The sequence below is a fragment of the Phallusia mammillata genome, chromosome 1 (assembly GCF_965637545.1).
Source record: "Phallusia mammillata chromosome 1, kaPhaMamm4.hap1.1, whole genome shotgun sequence".
Taxonomy (NCBI): domain Eukaryota; kingdom Metazoa; phylum Chordata; class Ascidiacea; order Phlebobranchia; family Ascidiidae; genus Phallusia; species Phallusia mammillata.
Window position 1 is genome coordinate 13,671,668 of NC_137252.1, and position 18,211 is coordinate 13,689,878.

The following is an 18,211-nucleotide window of genomic DNA, read 5'->3' on the forward strand; positions in this document are numbered from 1 at the left end:
AATGACGACCTGAAATGATAATGTTAGCGCTTATGTAAGGTCAGCTGGTCACCCACTATGCATCAAAGTCGGTCTTGTGCGTAAATTTGTAACGGGCAATTTCCAATTGGAAAGACTGGGTAACAATTATAGAGGCGAAATATACAGCTAAAACGAATATCTGTTATTTATTTTACTTTTATACGTTTGTAAACTTTATGTATAGTTAATAGTTTGTCAAATATGCTTAGGCTACCTTAACTCAGTGGATTCTTCCATTAATGTACTTAATGTACATCTTAGGCTACCTTAAATGTACCAGACCATCCAATTGACACAAGGTGGTCAGTGGATTATTAAGAGAGGTAATTATTATTAAAAGAAACAATATTTATAGGTATTTTTATCCGGTCTATTTCTGAAATATAATTTGAGAATGAGGTATTGGTTAAGTAAACAATAAACATTACTTCGTCAGTACTATTACACTAACAAGTCGCCATTTAAAATCCTGGCCTTTGTTTCACCTATGGCAAAATTATCAACCACAGTTTACGTAAGGGTCAACTCGTCGACTTGGATGGTACGAGTTGTTGGAAATAAGTGTATTGCCAATCCCAGATCGACAGCATCTGTCATTGACGTCACCCTGTACCGGTAATTCCATTTGTCAGTTTGCAGACAAGCCGCAGGGAGTGAAAAGAACAAGAGGTTTTAAATGCAACTGAGACGACAGAGGATTGAGTGAATTTTAGCACTTCCAGGTAGGTTTGCTAGTTTACTAAAAAAAGGTCAAGTTTTGAGCATGTGTGTGTTGACTATAGTAAAATATAAGCACAATTTTCTTCCCTGGTGATAGGCCTACAAAGTAAAGTTACGCCTACTGACTGAATTGTTAGGCAAAATGGGCTTTACAAATCTTTTTAGCAATACACTTGTGTTTTCTAACATATAAATCCTAAGATATTTCAAAATTATGAGGAAATAACTTATTTGACAAAGTGTGTTCGAAGACAAAATTACTGACAGGCCTATCGTGTAGGCCAGGGCTTCTCAAACTATGAGTCGCGACCCAAATTATTAACATATATATATACACTGGCGGCCATGACGTAAATAAAAACTCTTTTACCAAATATTTTGATTTTTGAACTGCTCTAAACACATTTTGTAGAACTTAAAAGAATATTTCCAGCCTAGTTGCCATATGCGCCAGACTTTTTTTTATGCCTATTGTGTGCAAATAATGCGAAACAGCAGATACCACAAGCGACACAATATAGATTATGACGTCATAAAAGCTAAGACTTGATCTGTGCATCAAGTTAGAAATTAATTTAAGCTTTTTAAGCGCCATTAGATGGTATATATAATATATAAGTATTTCTTTAGATGAGTAATTTTAAAACACGAGGAAGCAGGCGGCCGTTTGTGAAATAAAGATCTGTGATGCGGCCGTCATAGCGAAAAGGTTGTGCACCCCTGGGGGTCGCGTAAAAATTTCTGTTTCAAAATGGGGTCCCAGAGCAAGAAAGTTTGAGAAGCTCTGGTGTATGCTCCTGGCGGACAAAGGCGTTAAGCGAAAACAAAACTGTGGGGCGAAAACTAAGCAAACTTGTCGGACAGTCTCAGTTTGCATACGCGTTAATAAATAATGTCTGAATTTATGGTATGATATCTCCATGACGGCTTAGGTTACTTTTGTGCACAATATAAACTCTAGGAGGACTAGGTTGGGACCCTGGGAAATCCCGATTCCAAAATCCCGGGGTTTGGGGTTTATATCCCTTCTAATTCTGCGATAGGCTAAATATACTTATAGGAGTGCGTATTATTCAGGTAAACTTTTTCAGTGTGTTATCCCCGTGTCAAGTGTGATGTATATATCTATAGCAACAATGAATAGCTGCCTGGCTGAAAAACATTTCCGCCTAGAGCGCCCGGTAGTACGCAATGCGAGCAAAAGCTAGCCATGACATGGTTCTGTCACAAGGCATTGATTTTACTACTGGGCCTGTATAAGAGCGAGTATCACAAATTAATGTTGTTCTATACAGGCATTTACTTGTTTGTTTATGTTTCGGAGGAATTAGAGCTAAAAGCGCCGAAAAAGAGCCGAAATTTCTACAGATGGATTGGAAATATTAAATGTGCTATATAAAGTCATCCATGACAAATCTAGTCCAACCCAAATTAAACCAGTTTTGGTGGCGTGAAGAAAAAAGCGTCAAATTATGTTGCATTATGTCAGGGGTGTCCAAAGTGCGGCCGGGCGGCTTTTTGCGCGCCCCGCGGCTGTGTTTTTCAACTCATGTTGAGTATCGCCTCCATAGTTTGAATAATGTTTTTGGGTTTTGGCGACTTGCGACCACGCAAAAGCTTTCCAAGGGACGTTATTTACCGGTAAAAAGTAATGTACATGGTGCTGACGCAACAAGTTCCCACCTTTTCTTAAATCGTGTATTTGGGTTCTAATTAAAAAAACGTTGTACCGCGGGCATCTTTATTTGGTAAAAATTGGCCCCCATCAAGAAAAGTTTGGACACCCCTGCATTATGTTATCCACTTTTGTTTTTGTGTGGATTGTTTCGATCCTCCACCGTCAAAAATCGCGCGGTATGTTGTAATTCAGTGGTCGGCAACCGCCGGTCCGCGGCCCGGTACCGGTCCGCGAGGGTTTCGTTACCGGGCCGTATAAATTTTTAGGTTAGATGTTATAAAACGTTTGGCCCATGTATCTTGGGGATGATACACTAATTTAAGCGTTTTTAGTTAAGATGAACATAAATTCATAACTGGGATCAGCCCTGAAGCGTCTATGCAGACCAGCGATCACGGCACACTCATATATAAATCACAGTACGCCAGGGCCATTGAAGGCGCTATACCGAATCAGCCGGTCACCAAGCATTCACCACCCAGGCGTACTGTGGCCCTGGCGTACTGTGATTTAAGTGTTTTTATTGCTAAATATTTGTACTTTTTTGAAGACCGGTCCGCGATAAAATTTTAGTTTAAAAAACGGTCCGCCGTGCACAAAAGGTTTGCCGACCCCTGTTGTAATTGATAGAGAAAATTAATTTGTGGGTTTGACTGAAGCGTTTGAAACTCAGGCATGCGAGATATTTTTTCTTGGTTACGAATAGCGATTTGGGTTTGGTTAGGTCGTGTTTTGTTAAGCTTGACGTACAGACGTTCACATGCTAGTCTGGTGAAAACATTTTACATTCTGACAAATGGATGTCAGGTCGATTAATGTCTGTACCGCTGTATTTGCCACACAAAACTATAATTAAAGCAAATAAGGGGAAGGGTTATTAGATGCTAACGAAATAAAGCTGGAGCATTCGTATTTGTTACAAATGTACATATTTAGTGTGTTCGTAAAAATACATGACTTTCACAATTCGCTCGGTATTTGAAGTCCCAACGTTTGTTGGTTGCGTTAAACGACAGCAGCATCTACGACAGTGGTTCTCAACTCGTTTCAGATCATGGGCCACCAGTTCCATTAATTTCGTGAACCAGTATAATATTGTGGACAAGTACATTGTTAAATAAGGACAAAGAAAGCATTCACAACAAAAATATTGGACAGAAATATACTCCTTCAATACAGAATTTCGAGGAGTGATATCAATCAAACAATAAATGGCCAATAACTGGATCAGATTTTGTTCGTACTGAATATTTCATCAATTATATGCAACCATATCTAGCTTATCACCAAGTATAATTATTGTCCTGTGGACCACCCAAACACTAGTGGTCCATGGACCACCGGTTTAGAACCACTGAACTCGTCATCTGCCAAGCATTTCCTTTGACCTTCATACAAATAAGTGTACTATTCAAGTGCAAAAAGTAAGTCACGTTTTTTTGCCAGACGAGCCCAAAAAAACTATTCACACCCATTGAACTGTTCGAACGGCAACCGTCGTTTTTAGCAAGTTGGACCGCTGGCCACATTCTACAGACGTGCAAGTGTGACCTATATCAAATGTGAAATGTGTTGTAAAGCCGTGTAATTTAAACACTAAATTGCGCACAGTGGTATATATACAGCAGACGCAAGGAGGTTTCAAGCTAGCTTTGTCAACGGTAGCGGAATAAAAAAAATAAAAAAAAATAATTAAAAAAAAACTCTTTACAAACGGTCGATTTCTTTTGTTTTTTAATTTTCAGAAACAGTGTAGGTATTTTCTGATTTTAGATAATCACCAAAGTATCCGTAAATTACCACCATGGTAAGTTTATTTGTGTAAAAAGTGTGACTGTAACTTAATTTTTTTAAACTACTTTTAAGTAGTATGTGTTTGTATTGTTGTCATTACAAAACAGATATTCTTTTTGTGCTGCTTATGCCAATAGAATAAGTGCCCGAATCTAAAGCTTTTGAAAATCCGTCACGCGTACTTCGGTTGGTTGCTTTGTGCAGCGCCGAAAACAACCGAAGGAAGTGGTTTGAGCCAAATATAGCTAATGTTATTTAAACAACATACAACACACGTCAACAGTCTCAGGCGTTGTTTTGCTGTAAGTTTTAATCTGTTTAGTTTATGATTGTGTGTGCTGGGTTATGCTTTTTTGGTTGATGGTCACATTTTCGATTACTTCGTCACAATGCAACGATTGATCAATGCCTTGTAGCGAACAATGCAATAAACACCGAGGGGTACATAGCGCTGCGAAGGCTACTACGAGTAAATGATTAGTTTAACTACCCTTGCAAAGTTGAATTTGAAAATATGTAACAATTGTGTTGTTTTTTGCAGGCCACTGATCATCTTACCGAAGAGCAAATTGCAGGTAAGTATTTTTAACTTCCTAAGAGTCACAAATGACAAAACCACTCTCAAATCGTTTGTTATCGTTTGCACAATCGTCATTTGAGTTCATTTTTCAACCCCAGCTCTTTTTACTTAAGTCAGTGGTTCTCAAACTTTTGTTTGTTGCAACGCCTCTGGACAAGTTTTCTGGACTTGCGACGCACCATAAAATAAAAGTTAATCAGGAAACATATTATTAAAGTTGTGTTTATTGACACAACAACAAAAAGCCACGAAACGGAACTATTCTGCGACGCCCTTGGAAAATTGAAACGACGCACCAGGGAGTCGCGACGCACAGTTTGAGAACTACTGACTTAAGTGACAATGGTCAATGATTAAAGTTGCTGATGAAGGCTACAAAGTTTCAAATAGACTGTTTATCGTTCAGGACTGAAGGATGCGTTCTCGCTCTTCGACGAGGACGGCAATGGCACCATCGCCACCAAGGAATTGGGCTCCGTCATGAAGTCCTTTGGACAAAATTTCACAGAAGCCGAGCTGCAGGTATACGCTGGTTTTCAACACGTTCCAGATAAAAAGCCGAAGCTTTCCATTAAAAAAATTATTTCGTTTGTCAAAGGTTTTTGTTACCCGCAAAAGTTTTTCCTCCCCATCTTTGTGCCTCTTACCCAAATTGTCAGTTGGTAGGACTTGGGGATTAGGATTAACCTTGACGACTTTTTATTGGTGAAATATAGCCTACTTATGGTGCGATAAAAAGTAATAAGACGGCAAATCAACAATTGCTAATACTGGTATAAACATGTTAGGCTACTAGGTTGGCAAAATCAATTTCCTAACGGCCTTTTTTTATAGATTTTGAAAGCACAATTGCGAAAATCCGCCTTTACTGTCCTGGAAAATAAGCGGATAATAATGACGCAAACTATTTCGTACTGCACGCTTGGTCGGTGGATGGCCGTTTATTCAGTATTAGACAAAAAATGTACCAACTTGAGAACTGACATCACAAATAGATTGCTACATACCCATAGCTGCCGCAAAAAGCATTGGCGAATATTTGAAAGCAAATTCTGTGAAAATACCAGTTACACTATCAGGGCTGCATCGAGGTTTATTATAAAATAACTTTTAACCTAACTTGAAAACTTAGTTCATAACCCATCCTTGAGTAGGTTAACGATATTATGCAAACTTGTGTAATGTGAGTTTTCACGTCAGCACTCCTTTGAGTTAACAGTTCAGTTGCTATTTTGTGCACTTTTGTTTTATACTGGATCTCATCAAAGAACGTTCAACTACGACAGAAGGCTTAAACAAAAATATCAATCAATGGAACGATTGCGTGTGTCCGAAATAAACTATTGTGGCCGAATAAAAGGTAGTAAAAATTTCAACAACTTTAGAGACGTTAAGGTCTATGCTAGGCAGCACTTTTCGTCATGCACACAAAACAAAAACCTGTCCACCTTATCTGACTCGCCATACTTGTACAGGCCATGGTCAACGAAGTCGACGACGACGGTAGCGGCACTATCGATTTCCCAGAGTTTATTACAATGATGACAAGGAAAATGAAGGAGACCGATACCGAGGAGGAAATTCGCGAGGCTTTTCGCGTTCACGACAAGGTTGTGCTCAGTTATCCTGTTATAACTTACGGCGCATATGCCCATTGTTTACATTCAAATGTCTACACTCCATTCAACGATACCAGTGCAGTTAATTTCCGTTCCGTAAAAATTTATTTCATTTGTTTGAACTTTGAACTCTCTAAAATCATTGGTCTGTCCCAAAGTGCACCATCTCTTTTGTGAAATTTAACAAGGGGCCACAGAACTTATGTATGTTTATAAACCTAACCATTTGCGAAATCGACGGGGCTGCTGTTGCTTGCTTGATCACATATTACTCTTTTTTTCTTTTATGGTTCTCTAGTAAATCTTTTCTATACAGGATGGCAACGGTTTCGTCACGGCTGCTGAACTTCGTCATGTGATGGCAAACCTTGGAGAAAAACCGACTGATGAAGTAGTTGATCAAATGATAAGAGAAGCTGATGTTGATGGAGATGGACGGGTTAATTATGAAGGTATGTGCAATTTTGTTATGATTGCTGGGTGAATCTGTTTACAAACAAGTGTTATGGTAATATGCGCTACTGTTCGCCGACTCACAGTTGTAAGTCGTTCCGGACTTAAGTTGTAATAAAACAGGCCTAATTCGGCCTGCCTTTACCTTTGGCATTTTATTCACGCGACATTTTTTGAACTTTCGGGCCCAATTCTGGTTTTCTTTATGGAAGATAATTCCGTGCTTGTAGCCTACTAGTCTAGGTAATTTGGGGACATACCCTGATCATATTCTTCATTGAAAATAACTAAATGTGATTGTGTAGTCCAATTATGGTAAAATATTCATAATTAATTGGTGTTTTACCGTTTTCTTTTGCAGAATTCGTCAAAGTCATGTCAGCCTCCTAAATTTATGCCGCCAACCACGTTACAATCTGAAGAAACGATCCCAACATCCCCTTTCACACCCAACATGCTCACATTCCGTTTTTGCTACATCTTTTTATTGCGATCTGATTGATAATATTCCTGTTAAAACACAACGGACTTCCAGGGCATTTCAGTTTTTCGTTTGCACTCTCACACATTGCCTGTGTTGCGCACTTGTTGCGTTGCGACATAACCATATGCAAATTTGCACAAATTAAAAGTTTTAATTTGATTGTAACATTTCCTTTTAAAATATCTTTGTTTTTGATTAGCAACAAAAAGTCACAGAGCGTCTTTTAAATTTCAGCGTTTACTCGCAAGAAGCCCCATCGTATTGTGTGTTTTTCAATACAATGCCACTTTTCTTCAACACAGTAAAAGCAAATCTTAAAAGCGAAGCATTTAGTATTGCAAACAAATAGCATTAGTAAGCTCATATAATGCATGTCCAACCGGGTAATCAAATTGTTTAACTTAATACACTTACCAAGACACACAAATCAAAATCTTAAGTAAAAAAGTTAATTAACTTCTTGCGAAAGTATTCCGCAACAACACTTGCAACCTCGCATGTGCAGAAAAAAAAATGTATGGCAGTAAATTCTACCATAGACAAAAGACTAAACTGGAATACAATTGATAGCATGTAAACCAGCGGTTCCCAAACTGGGGTCCGCGGTCCTTTTGGGGTCCGTGAGGCAATTTTGGGGCGACCGCGAAGCGGTTGAAGTAATTCTATAATCTTATTTGGCGTCAGTTTGTGCCACTAAATAAGTTTAAATCAAAGTAGAATTGAGAATCGACTGTCTCCATTGCTAAACAATGGCCTTTATTGAATGACAACTATCAAAAATGCAATTGTTCGCGCATAATCGTAATGTTTTTTGTCCTGTCTGTGATGTCATATGCTGTCTTTGGATGATTGTTATGCGCAATTTTGCATAACTAGCTAAAATACTTCAATCAACTTTCGTTTTTATGAAATACACATTTAGGCTTAAGGACCGCGAGCCCTCGAAATAATGGCAAAGGGACCGTTTTGAAAAAAATATGAAAAAGTTTGGGAACCACTGATGTAAACAAAAGAAGGATAGCAGGTAAACATTCGCTTCGGTATGTAACCATGTGATAAAAGAAACAAATTTGCTAATCGCCACAGAAAGATCTTGCATATCCCACATAAGTTTACATTTACACGTAAAAAAACGCAGGATCTGGGATGAAATGTGATTGTAAAAAGCGTTTGTTGCTTTGCCGGCTATCACAAAATCGCTTGCAAATCCATGTTTGAAAACCGGTAAGTTGCACATATTTGCCATCATGCCTGTGCTTAGGGTGCAAAAATAGTGACATTACCAAAGTGAAACTTCTTTTTTTCTGGGCAAAATTTTGCGGTCCTATACCAATATAGGTATCTAGAATTGCTGCATTGTACGCAAAAATAAGCTATTTTAAATAGTTAAGGCAGTGGATCTCAACCTGGAGTATGCGTACCACTGGTAGCCTATACTCCAGAGCTTTAGTAGTGCACTGTAGGTGGTACGCGAGTAGGTTTATGTTAAACTTAATTTAAGTCAGATCAAAAATTGTAACTCAACTGACCCAACTGATTAGTCTTGGTTTAGGGCGAAATTTGTGTTTTGGACATTCCTTTAAAACTGCTAACTATGCTGGTTTCGGAAATATGCTAGCTTGTCGAGGCTTTTTCTTCGATGTTTCATTGAGACTTAGCAAATATATGCTTGTAGTATTAATGGCAAGCCTAGTATTTTTTGAGAAACGGATTTAAATGAACACAATACGCCTAAATTAGTCTTCAGATTTGAATTTATGCCTGGAGTATTGGTAGCAAGCTAAGCATTTTTTGAAAGATTGATTTTAACTAAACACTATGCATAAACTAGCCTTGAAATTTCCTCAAACTTTTATAACCATGAGCAAAAAAAAACAGATAATTCACAATATTTGCGTGACAGTGAAAATGGAAGGCTAATGTCCACAAGTTACAATGATCGATTCAATTGCCGTACAACGTGGTAGAGTAATGAATGTCAAAATATTTGCTTCTTTATTAAACCTACATGTCAAATTAAACCCTGTTTTAGAACCGCCAGTTTAATAGCAAAAGAAAAATGACCTGCAACTATCGAGCATGCCAAAGTAGGGAAAAGTATTTTAATACCACAGAAACCGGATACTTCAACACTTGTCACATGAAATAAAACCGGCTCATTGTATTGCAATCACGCACAACAGACATAATTAAAACTTTAGCAACAACGTGATTATATGACCAGAAAATCGATAGTGATGCAAACATGTACTAATATATTACAAGTATGAATCGGGGAAAAAATTCCGACAGGGTCATCCGGGGCCTGGGCCTATGACAAGAGGGTGAAAAGGGAATAGGCCTTTAGCACTGGGAAGATTAACCTAATATCGATAGGAAAGGGCGGGATGATAAGCACAGCATAACATTATGCAATAATTTAAAATGAAAAGAAAAAGGTTTGTAGGATAGTGAACGAAAATTTAGTGAAGGTTTTTCCTCTTCGGTTGGAAAGGTCGATCGTTAGTTTATTGATGTTTCTTGGCAGCTCTGCCGTCGGCACCTAAAAAGTTGAAAGAGTGAATAAACACATAAACAGTGGTGGTGTTTGCTTTACTGTTTATTTGGCATTGATTTACAAAACAGGTTGTACATTAGCCATGTACCTTCAATGTAGTTGCGTGCCACCCATTTGAGTCCCTCATCAAGACCAATAACTGGAAGTGAGATCTTGAGAACCATAAACCATTCATTCCAGTTGAGTGGGCAGATTTGGAAAACCATCTGCAAAACAGCAAAAGCATTATAAAATCGAACTGGATTGAGCTTTAAACTTTTAAAGGGTAAAACTTACTGGGAATGGATCAACATAAAGGATTACGAAGTGAAGAGCAAGTGAGAGAACGATGGCTCCGATCAACCACATATTTTGCCATGGTGGCATACGGAAGAGAGACTGATTTTCAGAGACACTATAAAAAATTGCAAAGTCGTTAAAACATATATTGTTTTTGTGTCATTCTTTGACTGTTATTTTACTTTGACAAATATAAGAGAAATGTGAAAGTATAAAGAAAGTGTGAGACGAACCTGTTGAGGGCATTGCACAACTCAATCACAACGAGAACAGAGAGAGCCATGGTCATTGGGTGGGGATCTTCGAACACATGGCAGTCAACTCCAGCGAAATCTTCGCTATCAGCAGTGCAGGACATGAAGTGAGTCTAAAAGAGGTCAAAATTGGTTACTAGCAAGAAAAAAAAAGCTTCATAAAGATAGGAGAACTTAACAACAGACTTTGCGAAACGTTCATGTAAAATCCCACAAAGTTAGTTAAGTACGGGAATGTTTAAATAAATGTGCTCCATATGTTATTTGAGAGCTCACCACTTGCCACCAGGAAAGCATGGGTCCGTTACCAGCGTACAAGAACCACCACAAAGAGGCACCAACTGTTGCAATACCAACATATCCTGAAAACAAAACATAAATAAGCCACTGTTTAAAATTATAGGAGAGAATAGAAAGTTAAATATATCACACAAATGTGGAAATGCATTTTACTTAATTAAAATGTTTTTTTTACATTACTGACTTTTTACATCATATGTTAAAATAATCATTTCATTAGATTTTTCTGTACGTACCACCGACGGCACAGTAACGGAGCATAAGCCATCCGCTGATGAGGGAGTCCTTGGTGGATCGTGGCTGTTTCTTCATGATGTCAAGATCGGCTGGGTTGAAGCTGAGTGCGGTGGCCGGCAAACCATCAGTAACCAAGTTCACCCAGAGGAGTTGGACAGGAATAAGTGCTTCAGGAACACCAAGGGCAGCGGCCAAGAAAATACTAAAACAAAATCATACGTTCGTTTTAGAGCGTTGAAGGCAACTTATAAGATAAACAGAATTTGATACTCAATGGGTTGTTATTTGTTAACAGAGCAATGTGCGTTAAAAGAAGCAAACCGAATTAAATTTTGAATTACCAAACGACTTCGCCGATGTTGGATGAGATAAGGTATCGGATGAATTGCTTCATGTTGTTGTAAATTGCACGTCCCTCTTCAACGGCGGCAACAATAGAAGTAAAGTTGTCATCAGCCAAAACCATGTCGGATGCGCTCTTCGCTACAGCGGTACCACTTCCCATGGCTATTCCGATCTCGGCTTTCTTGAGGGCTGGAGCGTCATTCACACCATCACCAGTCTGTCGAAGTACACCGAATAGAGTCAGTTTATAGAAAATCCAAGGGATGGGTGCAGTAATTAATTTCATTGTTACTTACCATAGCAGTGACGTCACCATTGGCTTGAAGGTACTCGACAATCTTGCTCTTGTGTGCTGGCTCGACGCGGGCAAAGAGACGGGCACGAAGGCAGGCTTTGAACTGCTCAGATTGGGGAAGGTTGTCAAACTCACGACCAGTGTAAGCCTTTCCTGAAAGGAAAAACATTACTTTGTGATGTCGTTCTAACATGTGTCAATTAGTGATGGAGGTCTTGACCAACCTGTGGTGTCCTCGTCCTCGCCAAACACGCCAATACGACGGCAGATAGCTTCAGCAGTGGCCTTGTTGTCACCAGTGATCACAATAACCCGGATACCAGCATCACGGCAATCGTGCACGGCTTGAAGAACTTCAGTTCGGGGTGGGTCAAGCATTCCGACGATACCAACGAAGGTGATTCCAGTCTAAACATGAAGCAAAACGTAAGGGTTGCAAGTTTCAATTACAGAAAACCAGAAGCCTGAAGTGCTTACTTCGTATTCAACAAACTTGGTAGAATCTCCAAGATCCATTTGGCTTGGGCTGGGTGGGGTGTCAATGGTTCCGAGGGCCAAGCATCGAAGAGTGTCGCGACCGGTTCCGTATTCTTTCACCAAGCTCTGGATTTCAGCTTTAATTTCTGGGGTCATTGGCACTCGTTGTTTTCCGACACGGACGTATGTGCAACGGTCGAGGACTCCTGTTATTCAAAACAAAGTGATAAATTAAGATAGAAGGACATTTTTCAATCATGAAATTTTTATTATTTGACTCATGAGATTTGGTTGTAATGCTTTATTAACTTATATAAAATCGTTTGAACTATATTGTATTGGCTTCCTACCTTCTGGTGCTCCCTTGACAAACATCTTGGGTCCGATAGCTGATGGAGCTGTTGGTCGGCAGAAGGCGCTCATTGATTTGCGGTCACGTGAAAACTCGAGAGTGAATTCTTTCTTCATCATGCTCTTGATAACCTACAAGCAAGGAATGAATCGGTTATGTTTTGTAAATAGGTGGTTGGAGTCTTTCTCATGTGACAACTTACGCTGTTGCATGGATGGGAACGTGCTGACTTGCTAAGGCCACTGAGGTCGGTGTTGAAAACGTTCATCTTTTCGCAGAGAACAGTGAGAGCGGTTTCAGTAGCTTCACCAACTTTCTCGTAGATGCCTTTGCTCTGAATTAGTAGTTAACATTATTTAGTAACCTATTTTCTGTCCAAGTATAACAATCGGTCTAAAAAATGTCTTTGCTGAGTTTAGTCCAAAGATAACTTCTTCGTTTGATTATTTGACCATATTTGGTTCTTTAAATACTAACCTCGTTGTAATCTAGGGAAGAGTCGTTGCACAAAGCACAGATGGTGGAAAGCTCGGTGAGTGCGTCGTAGTCGCTGCAGCGAATCTTGTTGTCGTCTTTGGTGACATCACCCTTTGGCTCGTAGGTTGATCCAGAGATTTTGAACTCGTGGAAAGCAGCGCCATCGGCCATGACCTTGTCGACGACGAACATCTAAATAACACATGAAGGTCATGAAGAATTGTTTGGACTGTCGCGTGAAATGTTTTAATAGCTGTTTCAACATGTCAATGGTCTTCAAATGTAAAAAAAAACTGTTCTATACTTACTCTGCATACGGACATCTGGTTGGTGGTGAGGGTGCCGGTTTTGTCGGAACAGATCACTGAGGTGCAACCGAGTGTTTCAACAGAAGGCAAGCTACGGACGATGGAGTTCTTCTTGGCCATGCGGCTGGTTCCAAGAGCCAAACAAGTGGTAATAACGGCTGGAAGTCCTTCGGGGATAGCGGCAACGGCAAGGGCGACAGCGATCTATAGACATAAAAAGTTAAAGATAAAGGGTCATGTTTGTGGGGATTTCGAAACAGTTGTTCAATACATACCTTGAAGTAGTAGATTGCTCCCTTGAACCAGGATCCACCATGGACTGGATCGTTGAAATGTCCGATGTTGATGGCCCACACAGCAATGCAGATAAGGGTGATAATCTACAAGAGACAAGTTATTTAAAATGGCTCAAACTGAATATATTACAACCATGTAAAAAGTCCCAACCTTGGACAATTGTTGACCGAACTCGTCAAGTTTTTGTTGAAGTGGAGTCTTCTCAGCTTCTGTCTCAGCCATCTGATCACGGATTTTACCGATTTCAGTGTTGCTACCAGTTCCGATGACGATTCCAGTGGCTTTACCCGATGCAATGTTGGTGCCCTGTAAACGAAAACACAGGTATTTTTTCGTTTTGTTCCCAAACAAAAGACTTGTCACTTTTAGTTTTATTTGACCCAAAGTAAAAGGACACTTACGGAGAAAAGCAAGTTCTTTTTGTCCTGGTTGACGGCGCGAGGATCTGGCACGGCTTCGGTGTGTTTGATCACACTCACACTTTCGCCAGTAAGGATAGCTTGGTCGACCCGCAATGTGGTCGAGTGGATGGCGATCAGACGGATATCAGCCGGCACTTTATCGCCAACTAGCGGAAATATGTTGAAACGTTAGATATGCAAAACGTGTTATGTTTATCACACCTAAAGGGCCGATGTTTACCTGACACCTCGACGATGTCGCCTGGCACAATGTTTTTGGCCAGGATCCGTTGTACGGTGCTTCGGCCTTGACGGATGACTTTGCCCATTTCGGGTTCGTATTCCTTCAAAGCTTCGATAGCGCTCTCAGCATTGCGCTCCTATAACAGTGGAAAAGTTTATTGTCGTGTTGCGCCTTGAAGAACAATCGTAAGGAGGCCTCATATGTTTTTTTGCTACTTGCCTGCCAGATTCCGATAACAGAGTTTGCAATCAAGATGAGAAGGATAACGAGTGGTTCAACGAATGCTGTAATGGTTTCTTCGCCTTCCTCGAATAAAGCAAGGACCTATTTGAAAAGACGCAAAGTCAAAGATTTGAATCAATTTTATGTTGGTCTCTACTTCACAAAGCCTTACGAATGAGATGATAGCGGCCAAAAGAAGAATTCGGACAAGGAGATCTTCAAATTGCTCGACAACCATTTGCCACAATGACTTGCCTTCTTCGGCGGGCAATTCTAAACCGAAACACCAACATGTTAAACTATAGTACTACTTATTAATGTTACATCTTTACGTTTCTAATGTTTTGTAGTTTAAAAACAGTCCCGGTACACTTACCGTTGGGTCCATATTTCTTCAAGTTTTCCTTGACTTGCTCGTCACATAATCCTTGAGATTGATTGACGTTGAAGTTTTTCAGAACCTCACCGGTGGTCTTTGCGTAGGCGTCTTCCATTTTGAAGATGCCTTGTTATTTTGCGATGACTAACAATAAATTAATTGTGTTGATCTAAAAAATTAGATCCAACTGCGCGAGAATAAATAATATTTTTTTTGAAATGAACAGCTGCTCTGCAATATTTCACATATTCGAAAGCTGATGATCGGTTTGGTCTCGCTGGGTCGAGTTCTTTTAATGTAAGCGCTAGTTCTTTTACTGACTGTTGTTTCTTAAGCTGATTGCAACTGATGAGTAACTGGACAAGGACGGGCGGTTTTATAGCGAGCAAACAACTGGCAATCCGAGCATCCCGCTGAGCCACCCAAGGTGACAATGACGACGTGATATGATAATGTTAGCGCTTATGTAAGGTCAGCTGGTCACCACGCATGCATCAAAGTCGGTTTGTGCGCAAATTTGCAAGGGGTTATTTCCAATTGGAAAGACTTGGTAACAGCTAAACCGAATCTGTCATTTATTCTACATTTTATACTGTTTTGAATTTTTGATGATTTGTCAAATATGCTTAGCTATCGTGTTACGTACCTCAGTGCATTTTCACATTTATGAGTCTCTAAAGCGGTTTTCAACATTTTAAATTGTCGGGGCCAAATGGTAGTTTTTTTAAGTGTGCAAGGAGCCGCAAAAAAACGAAAGCTCAGAAAATCGCTAAAGATAGTTACCTTGAAAGCCAAAATAGCAATTTTTGGTGGTTTTCTGAGGTCTGGTGCAAGACGCAAAATAAGTAGTTGGGAGTCGCATACGGTAAAAATGATTTATTAAGGCGTTTTCACCGACCGGTGTGAATGTTAATTTGCCAGCCAAACGTACAATTGTCCTGTAACGCAACAGTCGGTAATACAATTAGTGTTCCATTGGAAAACTCAAAATCGCCTGCTTGCTGTGAATATTGGAAAGTGGAATCAGTTTATAACTCACCTCGTGGAACATGTGTGTTTGCTTACGGTAGGTGTGTTATGTGTCTAAGCCAGTGGTTCCCAACCTTTTTTTGACGCGACCCAAATACTTCCCAAAATTTTGTTTTGTGGTCTCTCGCGACCCATGGACATACATTCTTACTATTTTGGTTGTATCACGAAAGTTTTATAAAAATTACTACGCCAGTTTTGAAAAATAAATTATCAAACAAATAATAATCGTTTTATTGACCAAACATTTCCATTTAGCCCAAACTTGAGAACTGGTTCAAAGCATTATAATGCTGATAATTATCAGCCAGACAACGCTCAACAGTGATCTAACACATATTTTATGAAGTCACAAACATAATTACCCATTATCACGTCATGTTGTCACAAAATTATTATTTGGCAACAAAGTCTTGGGAAATAAAATGAGAACACTACGAAACAAAGTCAAATAGTAGATGTTTTTGTTAAAAAAACAGGCGACCCAACAGAATTTTTGAAACACTGGTCTAAGCGCCCGGCAAGGAATTTAATTTATACATTGTTGTTTTCATTAGCAGCAAAAATTGCTCATTTGAGTAAGATTTCAGCTGCCGTATGTGTATTGTGCTGCTAAGTTGTGCTGTAACTTCTTATGTGTACAATTTGTTCGTGTAAACCCGAGAAGTATTTTATTGTGCTGTAGAATTTCTTCCGTCTTACCAGGTGGCGAAACAGTTGGTATGCTTAGTGATTGTGTGGTTATGTGCGATTTCGTAAAGTTTAAGAGCATACATTTTTATTAAGTCGTTTTTCCCAAAATAATTTTTTAAAATGAGTTATTGCCTAAATAAACATTACTTCATTAGTATCTTGAAGCCCACGTTTTCCCAATTTTATTCCTGACCTTTGTTTCACCTATTGCAAAATCATCAACTACAGTTTACGCAAGGGTCAGCTCGTCGACTCGGGTCGTATGAGTTGTTAGAACTTTTAAAGAAGTGTATTGCAAACCCGAGCCCAACAGCATCTGTCAGCGACGCCAACCTTCAACGGCAATTCCATTTGTCAGTTTGCAGATAAGCCACAAGGAGTGAAAAGAACAATTGAGGCTTTGGAAGCAACGGAGACGGCAGCGGATTGGGCGAATTTCAGCACTTAGGTTTGCTAGTTTACAGAGGCGCGCGATGATAGGTTACAGTTCTGAGCTTATGTGTTTTGACTTGTAAAATAGAGGCACAAGTGGTTAGATTTCTGTTATTCAGGGTTCCCGCTGGTATGGAAAACCTGGAAAGGTTATGGAAAATTTGTATTTTTAAGGCCTGGAAAAGTTTTGAAAAAAGCCAACTGTTGTTAAAGTTCTTGAAAAAGTATGGAATTTGGTGCCTGTTTTACCCTGAAAATGCTAGATAGAGATAGGAATTTCAAATCACGCAACGTTTGTATATTCGTTGCAAGTATGGTAAATTGACTGCATATGCCAAAGCCTCTTTTCCAGTTTTACTATGGGAATAGTTCGATTTTTTTTCAATTAAGGTTATGGAAATTTGGGTTTTTTTCCTGTAAAGTTTTGAAAAAGTCATGAAATTATAAACGAAAATTGCGCTGGAACCCTGGTTATTTATAAAGCTTTTGTGTTAATTATATTTCTACTAAACAGAGTTACCCCTACCGTTTGAATTTTCAGGCAAAATGTGCTACTTTAGCCTAACTTACAAATGATAGTAGCAAATTTCTCAAAAGCAGAAGCAAAAGTCATATTTTCGTAGGAACTCTCAGGAAATATATCATGAAAAATCCCGGAATTTGGAACCTAATTATTTCAATTCCGATCCCGGGTTAATGAAAATTACGCCAACTATACCTAGTAATTAGTATAGCGTATTGCTTAATCCTAAATTTTCCTTAGAAAATGATACAAATGCCATCCGGAAGCCTACGTCATCCTTGGCCAAACTAAGTTTTTACCATTTGTATATTTGCATGTACAACGTAGGCTACAAACGTGGTTTAGATGAGAATGTCTATTGCAGGGGTTCCCAACTGGGGGTACTGGTACCCCTTTGGGGGTACGAGATTGAACATCAAGGGGTACGAAGATCCTTGGGACACAGAGCAGCTTTTCAAACATTTCATACCACAGTTTTATTTTGGAATTGTAAATGATATCATGCCATTGTGGTCCATGCTTTTCTTTTTGTGTAAAATACCGGTTTAACGTTTAATTGAGCTACAAAAGCAATTTATTTTAGCAATATATATCTGAAAAATTCCATTAGAATTTTTTGGGGGTACGAAGAATGCTTTGACCTGACAAAGGGGTACGAGCAGGAAAAAAGGTTGGGAACCCCTGGTCTATTGTGTGCAAGAACGAGCTACTTAACTACTGTGACTGACGGTAAAAAAACTTTTTGAGAAACTTTGTCCCAG

The 18,211-nt window shown here is 39.3% G+C and overlaps 2 protein-coding genes across 2 annotated transcripts; one reads left to right on the plus strand and one right to left on the minus strand.

Annotated features, from left to right (window-relative positions):
- The first annotated feature begins 255 nt into the window (after window positions 1-255).
- Window positions 256-7,646, plus strand: LOC145224357 (neo-calmodulin-like). The gene is made up of 8 exons (XM_080090837.1): window positions 256-344; window positions 654-743; window positions 4,165-4,226; window positions 4,755-4,788; window positions 5,200-5,315; window positions 6,269-6,403; window positions 6,729-6,864; window positions 7,227-7,646. The coding sequence occupies exons 3-8, from the start codon at window positions 4,224-4,226 to the stop codon at window positions 7,253-7,255; spliced, it is 453 nt and encodes a 150-aa protein (XP_079946963.1). The 5' UTR covers window positions 256-344; window positions 654-743; window positions 4,165-4,223; the 3' UTR covers window positions 7,256-7,646.
- A 1,844-nt stretch (window positions 7,647-9,490) lies between these two features.
- Window positions 9,491-15,079, minus strand: LOC145224253 (sarcoplasmic/endoplasmic reticulum calcium ATPase 1-like). Its single transcript, XM_080090714.1, has 21 exons — window positions 14,771-15,079; window positions 14,567-14,667; window positions 14,392-14,496; window positions 14,170-14,308; window positions 13,929-14,095; window positions 13,678-13,833; window positions 13,506-13,610; window positions 13,231-13,434; window positions 12,923-13,114; window positions 12,648-12,779; window positions 12,444-12,576; window positions 12,094-12,299; window positions 11,841-12,024; window positions 11,618-11,769; window positions 11,318-11,538; window positions 10,976-11,178; window positions 10,716-10,801; window positions 10,419-10,552; window positions 10,183-10,300; window positions 9,995-10,112; window positions 9,491-9,891 (listed from the first exon to the last, which is right to left on the minus strand). Exons 1-21 carry the CDS (start codon window positions 14,886-14,888, stop codon window positions 9,857-9,859), a joined length of 3,009 nt encoding a protein of 1,002 aa, XP_079946840.1. The 5' UTR covers window positions 14,889-15,079; the 3' UTR covers window positions 9,491-9,856.
- Window positions 15,080-18,211: the final 3,132 nt, after the last annotated feature.

Bases quoted from the DNA above. Each gene is read 5' to 3' on its own strand.
- LOC145224357 (XM_080090837.1), top strand. The intron at 4,789-5,199 runs GTAAGTATTTTT...TTTATCGTTCAG, and splicing joins TACCGAAGAGCAAATTGCAG to GACTGAAGGATGCGTTCTCG. The intron at 5,316-6,268 runs GTATACGCTGGT...ATACTTGTACAG, and splicing joins TCACAGAAGCCGAGCTGCAG to GCCATGGTCAACGAAGTCGA.
- LOC145224253 (XM_080090714.1), bottom strand. From the start codon at position 14,888: ATGGAAGACGCCTACGCAAAGACCACCGGTGAGGTTCTGAAAAACTTC. The intron at 14,668-14,770 runs GTAAGTGTACCG...GTTTCGGTTTAG, and splicing joins GAAGAAATATGGACCCAACG to AATTGCCCGCCGAAGAAGGC. The intron at 9,892-9,994 runs GTACATGGCTAA...TCAACTTTTTAG, and splicing joins GGCACGCAACTACATTGAAG to GTGCCGACGGCAGAGCTGCC.